This window comes from Scleropages formosus, chromosome 2 (assembly GCF_900964775.1).
Source record: "Scleropages formosus chromosome 2, fSclFor1.1, whole genome shotgun sequence".
NCBI lineage: Eukaryota > Metazoa > Chordata > Actinopteri > Osteoglossiformes > Osteoglossidae > Scleropages > Scleropages formosus.
The window spans coordinates 34,600,581-34,615,544 of NC_041807.1; the positions used below are offsets into that span (position 1 = coordinate 34,600,581).

At 46.4% G+C, this 14,964-nt stretch overlaps 1 protein-coding gene across 7 annotated transcripts in view; it reads left to right on the top strand.

Annotated features, from left to right (window-relative positions):
- LOC108933484 (calmodulin-binding transcription activator 1-like) overlaps nt 1–14,964 on the top strand; it is a 288,342-nt gene that overhangs the window by 256,550 nt on the left and 16,828 nt on the right. For all 7 annotated transcript variants that reach the window (XR_003798268.1, XM_029259174.1, XM_029259181.1 and 4 more), the window contains 2 exons: nt 655–781; nt 1,219–1,353. Coding sequence is in view for 6 of the 7 variants with exons in the window: in XM_029259174.1 (XP_029115007.1) it covers nt 655–781; nt 1,219–1,353 (262 nt within the window). In the remaining variant the exon portion in view is untranslated. The remainder of the gene's footprint in view (nt 1–654; nt 782–1,218; nt 1,354–14,964) is intronic.

The following is a 14,964-nucleotide window of genomic DNA, read 5'->3' on the forward strand; positions in this document are numbered from 1 at the left end:
ACTGAAGATTGAGGCAAAAAACAGCACTGAGGGTGGATGAATTATTATTATTATCTGTAGTAGCAGTAGTTTTTGTCAGTCAGGGTGCATCTGGGTTAAATTGTCTGAAGCCTGCAGTTACTTTTTACGACCACTAGGTGGCAACTCTCAAGCCATGAAATATCGCGTGTCAATCTGCAGAGGTGTTATTCGTAACCTTTGCCACTAGATGGCCACAGTACATTAAAAATGTCAAGTAAAAGTGTTTCTCTTTCAGCCGCGTTCCTCCTCTCCACTCCAGCAATTTGTCAAGCAATTTAGCTCCAGAGTTCGTGTGCCAGTAGAAAAAAAGCACACACCAGCAGTGAGTAAATGTGGGGACAGCTGGCAGCATAGCGGTTAGAGCTGCTCCTTTTCAGCCTGGAGGTTGTGGGTTTGAATCCCACCTCCTGCTCTAGTACCCTTGAGCAACTTACATGCCTTAAATTGTTCTGCTAAATTTGCCCAGCTGTGTAAGTGAAGAAGAGCCTGAGTAAATATAATGTAACCGTGCATTGAGGTAAGAGGTGAAAGTGCCTGACAGTGATGCATACAGATTGTAGGTGGGGGCAGGAAGCAGGGGGGTAGGCCTTGTTCATTGGGTGTTTCTGCCACTGGCGTTCTCCTGTTTTTCAGGGCGGAGTCAAGGTGCTCATCACAGGCCCCTGGCAAGAGGCCAGTAGTACCTACAGCTGCTTGTTTGACCAGATCTCCGTTCCCGCTTCGCTGATCCAGCCCGGTGTGCTGCGTTGCTACTGCCCGGGTGCGAGCGCCTCACCTTCCCATTTCTGCACAGTCAATCAAGTATCATTTTGAAAAACAGCAGTCACGTGTTCACTCAGCTCCCCATCAGCCAGCGAGCCAGGGACTCAGGAAGGAGTGTTGCATCCCCTCTCCGTCACTCAGGCCGAAGGTCACTGCTGAGCCGCACACATGGAGACGGATACACTCTGTGTAGCTGTCAAAGCACAATGTGTTATACTGGCTAAAGAGGTTTCCTGGTCCAGGTAACCAGTATGCTGGTTCACCGCTCGTGAAGGGACACGCTACAGCGTGCACACGCACGGTACTGTATTTGCAGCGTATAAATAGGTAAAGTCATCATCATCATTCGTCTTGGGCAAAGCGTTGGAGAAATAATAGCGATGACCGTAATTCCTGTTCATTTGCCTGCTGCTCACTCGTCTTCTCCCTCCGCAGCTCATGACACGGGGCTGGTGACCCTGCAGGTGGCGATCAGCAACCAGATCATCTCCAACTCGGTGGTGTTCGAGTACAAGGCTCGCGCCCTGCCCTCGCTGCCCTCTTCCCAGCATGACTGGCTCTCTCTGGACGGTAGGCTGCTGGTTTACGTCCTTCAGAAATGTATTTCCAGCAAAGTGTTCAAAACCCATTTACATTCCAAAACTGTAGTCTTTCTATGAAAACGGATTGCAGACAAGGGCTTGATATTATGTAATTAGTCACCAGTAATTATGACGCAAAAATAATGATTGATACAATGACTATCGCACACGCGCAATGTGCGCAACCACTTATCCCAAGCGGGGTCGCGGCGAACCGGAGCATAACCTGCTGGTGCAGGGCGCAGAACTGGGGGTGCGGACACACCCCGGACGGGACGCCAGTCCGCCGCAAGGCACCCCGAGCAGGACTCGAACCCCAGAACAGACTCCGCCCAAACCCGCTGCACCACCGCACACACACTGGACAGAGAGAGATGGATGCAGACAAATACACTTAGCAAAGTTGCTCAGAGTAAAAAAAGGGGAACGGTGACTTGAGTGGTTCTAGGCACACTGTGGAGCCACGTTGTGTTGGAATGATGTCCTCGAAACTTGTCATGATCTCACGGTCTCGCACTTTTCGATAAAGCGATGGGAGAATCGACAGGCGCCATTGGAAGACTTTGGAAAAGCGTGTGGTGTTTCCCCGAGAGACCGGGGAGGCGACCTGTCGGCACGTAGCAGCACGGCTACACACTAAAGCAGGAGAAGCGGTTGCTTCGTAAGGCGCTGGAGAAGGAAACGAAAGGTGTTGTGCAGGTCAGGAGCAAAAGGAATGTTAGATAGAGTACAGCCTGGGGCCATAACGCTCTACTGGGCTCGTTTCAAACATTTTTATTCTGTTATTTGATGCAAGTAACGCTTTATCACTTTAGCAGTCGCTTTTCTCCAGAATGACGTACATCTCACAGAAAATACAATGTGTGCTTTACATCAGGAGAAAGAGAGACTTAGACACGGATATATAAATAAATATATAAATAAATATAAATAAAATATATATATGCATCTAAGATTATAGATCTTTATGTAATACAAACCCCATTTCTGGAGAAATTGGGATGTTCTCTAAAATTTCTAAAACTTTTGTAAGGTGAGGTGTTGGTGTATTTGACCTTGTTGCAAAAGGAGATGTTTGGCTCTTTCAGAGTGATGATATGTCCTGTCCTCACCCCAACATTTACCATAGGCACTAAGGTGCCTTTATGTGATCTCAGTAGATTTCTCACTTTTCAGAAATTGACGTTACCTTTAGCACTTTAATTAACTGCAGTAAATTAGACATCCCTGAAGCTTTTTTTAAATTTAAGCAATTGTATGTTTTTTCTGTTCTTATACAAAGTACCACTGGACTCTGAAAACATCTATAGAGCTAGAGAGTAAGGCCCTTGTATAGAGTTGGCCTGCTAGGTCGTTTAGTCATCTGAACAGATACATCCGTCTCATACAATATGTAAGAACTGGCCAAGTAATTGAAATCTGGTGCCATAATATGGATTATTCAGATGGCTCTCATTGGTCATGTTTAGCCAGAAATCCTGAGGGTTCTCCAGGATGCCCGGATGCTTAGTGAAAACTGATTGAATCAGTGATATGAAATGATCGGACCATGTCCTTTACACATTCAGAAAAATGAAGCTGTGCTAGTGTACATGTCCACTGGAGATGGATTGGCTAAAACCAGTCCATTAAAGCAGCGTCACATGTGGGAGATCTGCCACAGATGAGGAATTCCGAGGAATTGCAATACAGCACTTGTTATAATAATAACTGAATAATAGTGATCCAGTAGATATGCCATTCATAAAACTCACTCCCTAATGCCCAAATCAGTTTCCACCTCCTCTCCAGAGTCTTGATAGTCCATCATCTTTGGGATTCAATCATCTCACCCAACAGTATGTGTGAGTCCTCCAGCAGGTGCCAAGTGGAAATGGAAGAACTTCGCTTCTTCTGTTCAGCTGCTACCAGAACCTAAAACGTTTAACTTCTCAGTTTAAATTCCAATTAATGTTATGTTAGGATACGCTCAAAGAAACCTGACATTTTAACAGTTAAAAACTGACCAGTTGTCAGTAGAAGTCCTCACCTAAGCGCTGACGTATCTGTTGAAACACCTGCGTATATGAGGTGTCACTGAGACCAAGGAATCTTGGATAAGTTGTTATGTTACATTTTATTTTGGGTCATTTCCTAGGATTCGGGCTGATTCCTGCGATGGGCAGATATTTTGTCATGGGCCAATATCTGTATGTATTTATTTACTTATTTGGCAGAAAAACACAAGCCCTAAAGACAAAGCGCGAGAGAGCCTGAATACCTTTGAATCTTCAGCCGGAAGCAGCGCTATTTTAAGACATGCTCTAATCCATTTGTAAATAGTTTGTGTAAATGTGTGTGTCGGCCTGCCGCTGAGGATAAAGGCGAGGGCATTTTATGAGTTGACAGGATTACTTCAGGGATGGACAGATCGTTGGGGACTGCTTTAGCCTCGGCCGCTCCTCTCGGTCTTGTGCTCCCCATTTTTTTTTCCGCGCGGTCTACTTTTTCGGCTTGCGGATGGCGACCGAAGAGCGTCGTGTATGGCTCGTGGGTGTAGCTAGCGCTCTTTTGTGGGTCACATAGTCAAGCTGTCCTCGATGCAGATACTGTCGGTGCTGTCAGGGTGCTTTTTGGAGATAGCTGGCACTTTGCGCAGTTTTTCTCGAACGCTAACGCTGTGTATTTGTTACGGTTGACACCGAACATTGCGAAAAAGGCCGAGAGGGAAGTGTTTGATAATTTCTCCAGGAATACTGACGGTAACATTCACGTTTATCCGACACTTTTCTCTAAAGTGACATTGTCACGTCCACGCCCGCACTCAGTTGACAGCGCTGGACTCCAGTCAAGCACCTGACTAACCGCTCACCATTTTTAAGACCCTCCTCAGCCCCCATACCTTTGCGGAATCTCGTTAGAGACACCCGTCCTCCTTCGCGACGTCCAGTCCGCACACAACCCTTGTTCCCAGTATCCATCCTCCAGTTTTCAACCCCTCGCTTCGTTCCCCGACCGCGTCCACGGATCTTCGCTCCAACTCCTACCGCCGATCGGCCGACCCTTCGCCTGTCCCCGACACCGAGAACTTGCCTGAGCCCTTGAGTCCAGACAATTGACCCTGCGCTTGGGTCCGGCTATTCCGGCTCCCTCGGTTCCGCGTGAGAGAAGTACAACGTTAAGATACCTACAATTATTTACCCATTTATACAGCTGGGCAGTTTTACTGGAGAAGTTTAGGGCAAGTAACTCAAGGGTACTACAGTTTGAGGTGAGATACAAACCTACAACTTTTGGGTCTAAAGGCAGCAGCTCGAACCACCACGCTGCCAACTGTCCTCTACGCCAGTAGCCATTATTTGAATTATAGTTTGTATTTTTAACCCGTTAGATCTTTATTGGTTTCTCAGGACTTTTGGGTTTATGACATGGCAGTGAAGAGCATTACTATGTCTTACAGGTGACGGAAAGGTTTAGTTGAGGTTATAGACCATGCTGCCTATTGAAAGTAGTCAAAAGTGACCAAGTAGTGTTCCTTAAACTAATAAAAAATAAATCAAACAAAATAGCGTAGTGAAAAGAAGAGGAAAAGCCACCCGTTCCAGCACAGGGCCTGGTCTCGTCCGGTTGGTCAGGTCAACCCATGTCACATGTAAGATGCTTAGACTTGGATCATAACAACAGCATCGAGATCCACTCCACAAAAAACTGGCAAAATAACAAAAATCCCCTGAACCTACTTTAGTGCCACACAGTGCAATGAAATGTGATCTTGGAGATACCCCTTATGTAACGTATATGACCATATGGGCAACGTGACACACACACACACACACACACACCCAGATTTAACTCCCCTGTGCTAATCTGCTTGGGCAAAATCCTAGATCAGGCCTCTCGCCATGCGCTGAGACACTTGACGCATATCTATGTGACAAGCCTGGCTGGAGTGGGGAACGCATCACCCGGACAGAGCGAGAAGAGGCGGCGGGGGCAGGTGGACACAGGAGACAGTAAGGCACACGCTACCGAGCATCGGGCTGTCTTCAGCAAAAGTCTGCTCTGAGGAGGAGGACACGTAGCACTTGGAAGGTAGACGAGGTAAAACGCAGGCGTTGAAAGAGCAGCATATGCGTTGAATTCCAGAACAGGCCCTGCAGCGCAAAGCATGGGGGCAGAACTCGGTGAGGCCAGCAGCCTGCTGTCTGGGTGTGTGGGTAAATAACTGTGAAGTACCTTAACATTGTTAGTCGCTTTGGAAAAAAGCTTCAGCTAAATGAATCGATGTAAACGTAAACGTCTGTTGCGTGTTGGTGGCTGTGACGGTTCAAACAGGCACGTTTGTGTCTGTGTGTTTCTGTAGTTGAAGAGGGAGGGGTCCTGATGTTGCAGAGTACACCGGCTGGATAAACTAGGGCATCGGCTGGAGCCCAGAAAGGGGACAGCTGCATTGCAGTGAGCCCTAGATGCAGGAGAAATAAGTGACTGTGGAGTGGCGGCTCACGGCACACCAACACACACCAACACACACCAACACACAGCAACACACAGCTACACACAGCTACGTGGCGGGTTGTTGTGTTCGCCGTCTCGGCCCGACAGCCCATTCCCAGACTCCTTACTCTTCTCTTTCACACCACCAGGCAAGAAAATAATTACCTCTAAGGATACAAACTTGAGTACTTGAATCTGAGCAGATGTCATCTCCAGGATCACTGATGCGTTTTGCAATATCTGACCTGCATCCAGCCGATGCCTAGAATCCAGCACTTAGCGTGTACTATGTACTTATTTATATTTATTTCTCAGAAATTCCCATAACTGTGCATTTCTGAAATCACTGCTCCTTCACACACTATTTCCACATCTGTGTCTCATTCGTGTCTCTTCCGCATTGGTATTAATGACTCTTACAGCTTTTAGTTGCTCAGCGCAAAGATAATATTTTATTGGCTGCTTTTTCACATTTCAGTGCCACGGAGCTTATGTCTGCTCAATTCAGCACCGGGGTGATTTAACATGTTATAAAACAAGGAAAATCCGTTGAATCTGTAATGCTGCGCAATCCAGAAAAGATGATCTCAGATAATGTTTTTTGCTTAAAATATATCTGAATGAGAAATGAAAACATATGAGCAAAATACAGTACTGTGCAAAACTTTTAGGCACTGGGGAAAAAAGCTGTAAAGTGAGAATGCTTCCAAAAAGAATGCTTTTAGTTAATAAACTTCCTACAAAGCTTAGTAACCATCCACTGTCAACAACCACTTGGTGCGGCGAGCTTGGCCGGGTCCCGCTCTCTGGTGGGTCTGGGGTTCGACTCCTGCTTGGAGTGCCTCGTGATGGACTGGCGTCCCGTCCTGGGTGTCCCCCCTCCCCCTCCGGCCTTGCGCCCTGTATTGCTGGGTTAGGCTCCGGTTTGCTGCAACCCCCCCTTGGGATAAGTGGTTTCAGACTGTGTGTGTGTGTGTGTGTGTGTGTACTTTTGATGACATACAAAATCTGTACTGTAATACTGTAACTTTCTGCAAAAGGAATGCTGGGAAATCTAAAGTATGCTCTTTCTATTTACACTAATGCAGAAGACATTAAATAACCGTCTAAAACAAATAATTTAGTGAGATATCTAAGTGCCTAAGACTTTTGCATAGTACTGTATATACAGATTTCTTCCCTTTGTTTACGAGACAGTATTGGCAGTATATGAGTGGACTCCTATAGTTCCTGCAGGAGAAAGAGATTAGGTATCCTTGTCATAAACGATGCTGAGGGGGGTATGGGGACACTGTTTGTTCCCTGTAGGCAGGTTAGTGTGTGTGTCATCTCTGTCGTGGCAGGAACATGTCGGTGAGAGGTGGTTTGTCAGCGTTCCCTTTGCCGGTGGACGCATGTGTTCCAACTGCTGCGACTTTGACTCTAATTCACTGTGATGGCCCAGGCACCCCCTCCTCGGCTTCCTCTTGACCAAAGTAAAGGCGAGAAGAAAACCGAAATACTTTTCATTTATGCATTTTGGTGTTAATCACAAGACAAACTGAAATACAGTCCAGCAATACACTGTTCCATCCGCTTGTGGCACATGCTTGAATTATTCACAGTCAACCCCTGCGAAACGTTGACAAAGCAGAGCTCCTTCCTTCTTGTCACCTGGTGGGAAGAGAGGGCGCTTCTTTCGCTGTGGCTTTGGCCTCTGACAGCAAGGTTATTTCAGTGAAAAAAAAATCATTTACTGCAATGAACTCCATATCACACCTGAGGTCAGTGTATTTTCATTTCATTTGGGTCCATTTAACGTGGACCATTTACTGGATTAGAGACATGGATGAGTACGAATGTACTACTCAGTACAGTATGGTGATGTTTCCAGATATTAAAAATTGAAGAGAATTCATAAACATCTCGTTGAATTTTGGTTCCATTCAGTAAAAGAACAAATACAGATTTATTTTCAGTACTGCTGATGTCAGAATATGTCTTATATGTGACTATGTTTTCAAGACAATATCTAAACATATTTTGGTTAAATTAGAGCTCAACTCCCGCCAGATCTGGAGACACAGAGTGATGATGTGTAACTTTTCTGGATACACAGTACTATCTGGGCACAGGTCTACAATATCTTGTAGCCTTAAGGCACTGAGCTCTGCTGAAATCTGCTGGACTTCGAAGACAAGAGTGCGATACATTAAATCGTCTAAAGGATATATACTCCATAATGAAATGTGAAAACGTCTCCTCATTAAAAAAAAAAAGAGAAAACTGGATGCGAATGAAGTTTTTGAGTATCTCACAACAGTCAGTATTTCAGAAGTTCCGGGCAGAAAAATCAATCAGTGTCTCAAACACACATTCATTATACACTAAGTAAGTAAAATGATTCTGCAGTTTATTATTTATCTATTTAACGATTTATCTTCAAACTGCGCTTGAAACATAGAGAGCCGCTGGAAATGAATGTGAGCTGTGTCTGTAAAAGTTCTTCTAAAAAATAAGTTTTTGTTGTAAAGAATTAAGCTTTAGGGAGATAACGACGTGGTTTAGCGCCCGACGCCGGGTGAAATTAGCGGCGCTTTGGTCCCAACTGACGGCGGGTTTCACACGGGGAACAACAGCCCCGCTTTGCGTCCTTTCGCTAATTAGTTCACGTTAATTAGCACGGCGTGTTCAGTCGGGACCCTCCGTTTTCGTGTCCACATTATTTGCATAATGGTCCACATGCGGCTGTTTGCGGCGCTGAACCAGGGGGTCGTTCTCCGTCTACCGGTCCAGCTGGTGTGGGTTCGATCGCCACCGTTTCCCTCATCTGTCATAATGCGGGTGGGGGACGGTACTGGGGCGGTTGGAGGGGGGGGGCGCTGCTTCTCTGCGGCATTTCAGCTACGGAGTCTCACGCGGGACAAAAGACGCGACGCGACGTTTTTCCCGAGCGCTCCGCCGAAGTTGCGTTCCGAGCTGCCGTTCGCTACTCGGTCAGAAACGTTACCGCACGCGCACATTGAGCTGCTATTAAAATAAAGGCGAAGCGCCGACTGTCCGTGGGGAAATTAGCACTTGTTTCCACGGAGGAAAGACCGCGACGGTCAAAACGACACTTCAGTTCATTTCAATAATTCATGCGGCAGAGCCGAATAAATTAGGGTTTCGTTTCGCGACAAATACGGACCCCCCCCCCCCCGCCCGTGGCGCGTGGCGCACAGCCTACCGCCGATGATGATGTGCGTGGAGATCAAGAGATGTGTCGGCGCTGTCCTGACTGTCCGTCAGTCATTCGTTGTCGTTAGTCAGACTGTAAAAAGGAAAGGAATCAATTCAATATGCAGCCGAATGTGCAGCAAGATGTCGCACGAGAGTAACAGCGCGGGAGCTTCCACTCTGACTCTGGGGCACCACGTGGACCTGTGGGGATGTGTCACTCACTGCAGGGGGCTCGTGTGCTGGGGGGGCGGGGGGGGACTAGGGAATGGGAAGATGGAGAGGAGGAGGCAGCAAGAGGCAGAGGGAGGTTGAGGATGAGGAGTGGGGGGGGGGGGATTAAGAGCCAGGATGAAGCAGGGCAGGCGGAGGCAGAGAGAGAGGGGGAAGAGGAGGAGGAGGAGGAGGAGGAGGAAGCGGGGATTTGTCACTCTCTCTCCCGCGACATCCCTGCTCCACCTCCTTCCCTTGGCGTGGGCTGTGTTATCCGGCACTTCTTCTTCATCACCGTCGGAAAGGAGCGGGCTTTGGCGCGCGAGCGCTGCAGATCATGCGCGAGGACTGCTTTCTTTGCTAGAGACGGGGCAGTGCGCGCGCGGACACCCCGGCCATGGCAGATGAAGTAGAAGGTCAGACCCTCGCGCTCGCGCTCTTGCGCTTTACCCGAAGTTACTCCGCGCTGACATCGCGCGCGCACAAACACACACACGCACACGCACGCACACACACACCGGTAGCTCGGGGCTCCTCCGTTTCCTCCGTGCGCGTGCACTGAGGACTCACGTGCGAGAGAGGCTATACATAAAGGAAGCGCTAAGTTGTTTCTTGTCCGTTTTGCTCACACGTAGACAAGAAGTGGGGGCTCCGTTAGTCCGTGTTTCTCTTCTCTTACCAGTTCCCGGTGCTTTATTTATTGTGGACATCGTGCTTGTTCGTGCAGCAAAGTACCTCCCCTCGTTCTTCCCCTCTCCCCTTTACTCATAAGTTAGAAAAGAGTCGCTCTTCCCCCTGCACAAAATGCACAAAAGCGATTCACTCTCTTTCCCCTCTGCATCCCCTGCTGTCCTCCAAAAAACGCCCGATCAGAAGTCCTCAGCAAAAATGCACAACTAAAACACACCCCCCACGAGCCCCAGCTACGTTTAACGAAACGTGTTTGCGAAGTTGAAACACTTAATTTTATGAGCTCATCATCTCCAAGGCAATATAACTTAAGGCAGCTCTACACACAGATGGGAAGTGTATCTGCTGGGACAGCACATGGGACTCGAACACGCATATAATGCAGTAAATATTTTTTGTGCGATTGAGCCCTTTTCCTGCCAGCGGAACTCTTTAAAGGCAACGTTACGGGAGTGCGCGTGTGGCTGGCCGGAGGTTTGCGCTCTCATCGCATCCCGCAGATGCGTAGCACAGCACGACGCGTTCGGCGGTGCGCTCACGTTGGGGCTGCCTTCTCATTCACGTCTTTGCCGGGTGTTTCATTCACTCGTTCAAGTGAATGAAGGACTGAAGATCCGCGTGGGTTCCGTCGCGCGCTTTTAACCGTGACGGAAATTAATATCCGAAGAGGAGTTAATGTTGAGACTCCACGCAATTTCCTCCGTAGCACGTTCGGTGCGGATGAGCTATTGCTTTTTTTCCTCTTAGTTGAAGCGGGGTTTGGAGGTTCTTGCGAGGAGGAGACTGTGGGTGAGACTTCAGCACCGCTACTTGTGGAGAGCGACTGGACAGCGGATGGAGACGGAGGAAACGCGCTCGTTCCTCTGCCATGTGGCAAGTTCTTTCTCGAATGTGTTTTCAAGTATTGACGTCTCACAGCCCCACAGCCACTGAAGATGTAAAATTGGATATTTCCTCATGCATACGTAAGGATACACCCCCTCCCCCCCAGTCCGAATCTAATTCTTTCCTGAAAATGCGTAATTGGCGGGTTCCCTTCCCGTACCGACAGCGCGATTCCCGGTACTGTACTTCTTCTGGGAAACACTTAATACCTTCCCGAACGGACACTTCGTTTGAACTCATCCACAACATATGCAGCATTAATAATAATAATAATAATAATAATAATATTGTAGCAGCATTTCACTTATTCTAACATTGCTCTGAGTCTATTATAAAGGGCGTTCTCCTCATAAATCTAATTGTCCCTAGTGAGTGCCACAAGCCTAAGGCCCTGCTGTGGGAGTACTTACTTTCATGTGACAGGACTGCTGTTTTATTAATATTCCCTCGCATTTCATGTCAATGGAAACATTGGTGAAAGATGATTTTGAAGTGTTTTACTTATTGGCTTTTTCATGAATGTACCCCTGTTACACAGAATGTCCCAGTGGACAAAGGGACTGGGGACAGTTTGTCAAGGGTGCCGACTGAACACTTGGGCTGCATTGCAACTTCCTAGGGAATGAGTAAAAAGAGGGCTGTAAGGAACTGTGACTGACGGGTGTCAGTCATCGTCACAACCTTGTTTCCCTCAGCTTGGAAACTGAAGGTACTGTAAGGAGTCGAACACAAGAGAACACGGTCCAGAGTGAGATGGTATCCTTTCCCATCTGAGCAGACGTGGTCCATGTGTTTGGGGACGTTCCACCATAGACTGCGTGCACTTATGGACTGGAAAGACTTGTTAAACAAAGACAAAGTTCTTATACCGAGGTCAGCGGTGCAAAATCGTCAAGGCCAGAAAAGTAAATATCTGTATAGCAGGTGTCTGTATAAAGGGGAATGGTGTCGATAATATCTCGGACCCACATTAATTCTTGAGAACTTTGAGCATAAGAGCCTGCATATTAGTCTTATAAGATGATTTGCATATTCATAGAATTGCGTGAGGTTCATTTGACACGTACAACATATGGTTCTGAAAGCAAAAAAGAAATGTTGTGGTTTTCAAAGTAATATATTTTCTTGTAGTCCAAGTGTTTGCTAGTCTGAAATTTTAGCATGTCAGCAAAATTATATTGCATGTACAGTAATACTATGACTGTAATGCATATTTTTAACGTTAAAGATATTTAAAACTAATTCAATAGGTACTGAATTATCGTCAAAATTAGATGGTAGTTACATTTTAACACTAAGGCTTTCACACAGGGCAGGTGTGAAAGGCATTACATTAGTAAGAGAAATTAATGAATAAAGTAATTTTCTTAAAAATGTAATTTATTATCCATAAGATGAAGTTTTGTAAATTTTGTTGAGCTCATTTTGCTCTTCTGGTTTCCTGGTAATAAGTATCCCTAACTGTTAACACTTAGAATATTGTTCTCCCCACTCAGCCAATAGCAAGAGATGTTTCATTGTTTTAATAATTAATGATAATAATCATCGATTTTTTTTTTTAACCAAAATTTTAACCCAAAGTAACAGCTTTGGCAACTCCCCTTCTTGCTAGTGGAAGCCCTTGTGACTGACCAGTTCCACCTGGGTTAATAATAGCAATGAGTGCTTTTGGCCTTGATGAACCCTTTCCTACTCCTCATGGATGCTGGCAAATGCAATCAACTCGCTGCTAAAGGAGCACAGCTGCACTTAGAGTAACACCAAAAGATCTTTTGTATCACTTCACTGTTGTGACCTTGGTCCACATGATGGCACAGTGACTAGTGCTGCTGTCTCATGGTGCCTGTGTGCTGCGAGAGGGAATGGGTTCGATCCCCACTCAGTCTGTGTGGCGTTTACGTGTTTTCCTCCCACAGACATGTTGTTCGGGTTCCCCCACAGTGTGTGAGTGACAGAGAGGGTGTGTTCCACTGATGCATGGATAAGTGACCCAGTGTAAGTAGTGTATCTAGCAGTGTAAGTCACCGCGGTGAATAAGGTGTGGGGGCTGATAGTAACACTACATAGAGTTCACTGGAAGTCGCTTTGGAGAAAAGTGTCTCCTAAATAAATAAATGTCAATGTGACCTCTGTGTCACTCAACACTGTTACGCCACCACCTGAAACCTGTCTGATTCTCGATCTCACGGGACGAAGGGAAGAAACATGAACACTACTGTGGCTTGTAGTGAAGTGTGTTGGCCAGAGGAGCGCTGAAGGCAGCCATTCTCCGTGGATGAGGGACAGAATGATGTTGCGAACTGTTGTAAACACTCTGCTGGTGTTTCTGTTTTGGCAGTGACTCCATCGAGTCCAGATCCCATTTAAATTGCCTAATCCAATCGGTACCACGGTGCTTGGCGAGACTTCGTTGTCGAAGGAGACTTAACAACATCCTGTTTTGTTTGTATCTGCAGTAATACAAAGTGACTTTTGTACAATACAGATGCGTAATGCATTTTAAAAATCTCAGACACTGCCCATGATTTCAGTCCCGGAAGACACGGTTTTACTCAAGTAGCTTTGCCATTCTTTATCTGCCAAGTATATTTTACCCCAGTGGAAATAAGTACAGAGTAGAGCTCAGTATTTAGCGCTATAGATTTAGGCAAAGAGACCTGCCACTTTAACACACTGTATGACAGCGCTTTGGGACTCACCGTGGGAGCTCTCTATGAGATGTAGAAGTTTCTCTCCTCACATTATATATTCTAGTCTTACACTTTGATACATGGGTATGGATATGTTTCTCAAGCATGGCCACTGAAGTTTGCCACTCAAAGAAAGATCCAATTTTTCTGAAAATTTCATGCAAAGTGTACAGTTATGGATATTTCACTGCCTCTCATTTAAAAACAGCTCAGATCCAAGCTTCCTATTCTATTCAAGAATTATTGCCACGGAGCGCACTACCTCTGGCAGCCCCTGTATGTAAGAGCACTATGTTATAGTGGTGCTCAATGGCTAGCAACTAAGTGATCAGAGAACATGAGCTGCCTCCGTATGAAAATATATTGTTTCTGCGACTGCCTTTAATGGGAGATTTGCTATTGAATTAGGATCAATAAGGAACACGACACCACAATCTAAATAAAGCTCAATTTGCATACAGTTGCGTGTTTTGATTTGGATGGAGAGTGATGACGTGCTGAACTTTGCATCATCGGCCCGAGAAGTGCCATAAATGACACTAAACTCAGGTCATCACAGTTCTAAACTGGACGTTTTCTGTACGCTAAAGGCACTCAGTGATTTGTTGATCTGCTACAAAATCCCCTGCTTGCACGCATAAGAGCTGTGGTCACATGTTGGCTCTGTGTGCGTGTCTTCTGACACACCATAGTAAAGAAAAAAAAAAGAAACGAACAAGAATGCCACAAGTGGTCTCTATTTTTGGACTTAACTTGTTTTAGAGGTTCCCTCTGGATTTTGTTCTATTTTTGTGGGGTTACAATCTGGTGCTGTGACCTTTAAGCACTCCTCCAGGGATACCATCTGGGCCCAGTGTGATCCGTGTAAGATGGAGATCGTGATCGAACCCAGAGCAGGAGGCCTGGCATCATCCATCGAAGAAAACCAAAAAAAAAAAAAAATGGGGCTGAGCAATTAAAGGACCATACCGACCTTTTCCACCAACGCACATCAATGTCTCAGTGCTATTTACGTGCTGCATTTCTGATTTCCGGTTCAACCGTTGCGTTTCCTCACCAGAGTACCGCAGATGGTTGTGAAGGAGTGTTTTTGTTACACGGCATGAGTACCGGGCTCCCGGCTTGCGATGCCTGCAGAAGCACACGACAGGACAACAATCAGTCTCGCCGAGTCGAGGAGCGACCCAGCAGCCAAAATTTGCAGAGGTTTCTCAAATCAGAGGCATTCTGCTGTAGGAAGACCAGCTATCAGCCTCAACGCATGTCCCGAGTTTCCTTCCTGATCTCAGACTTTGCCTATTATTTGCGGCCGAAGTGGACTCTGCTCAAGGGAGCGAATTCGATCATCCTGACAGATAATGAAGAAGCTGTGGAAAAGAGACACACTAACATTGTCCAGCTGGCGCTTGAACGGTCAAGACTGACTGCTTGGCTAATGATGCTGGACAGAT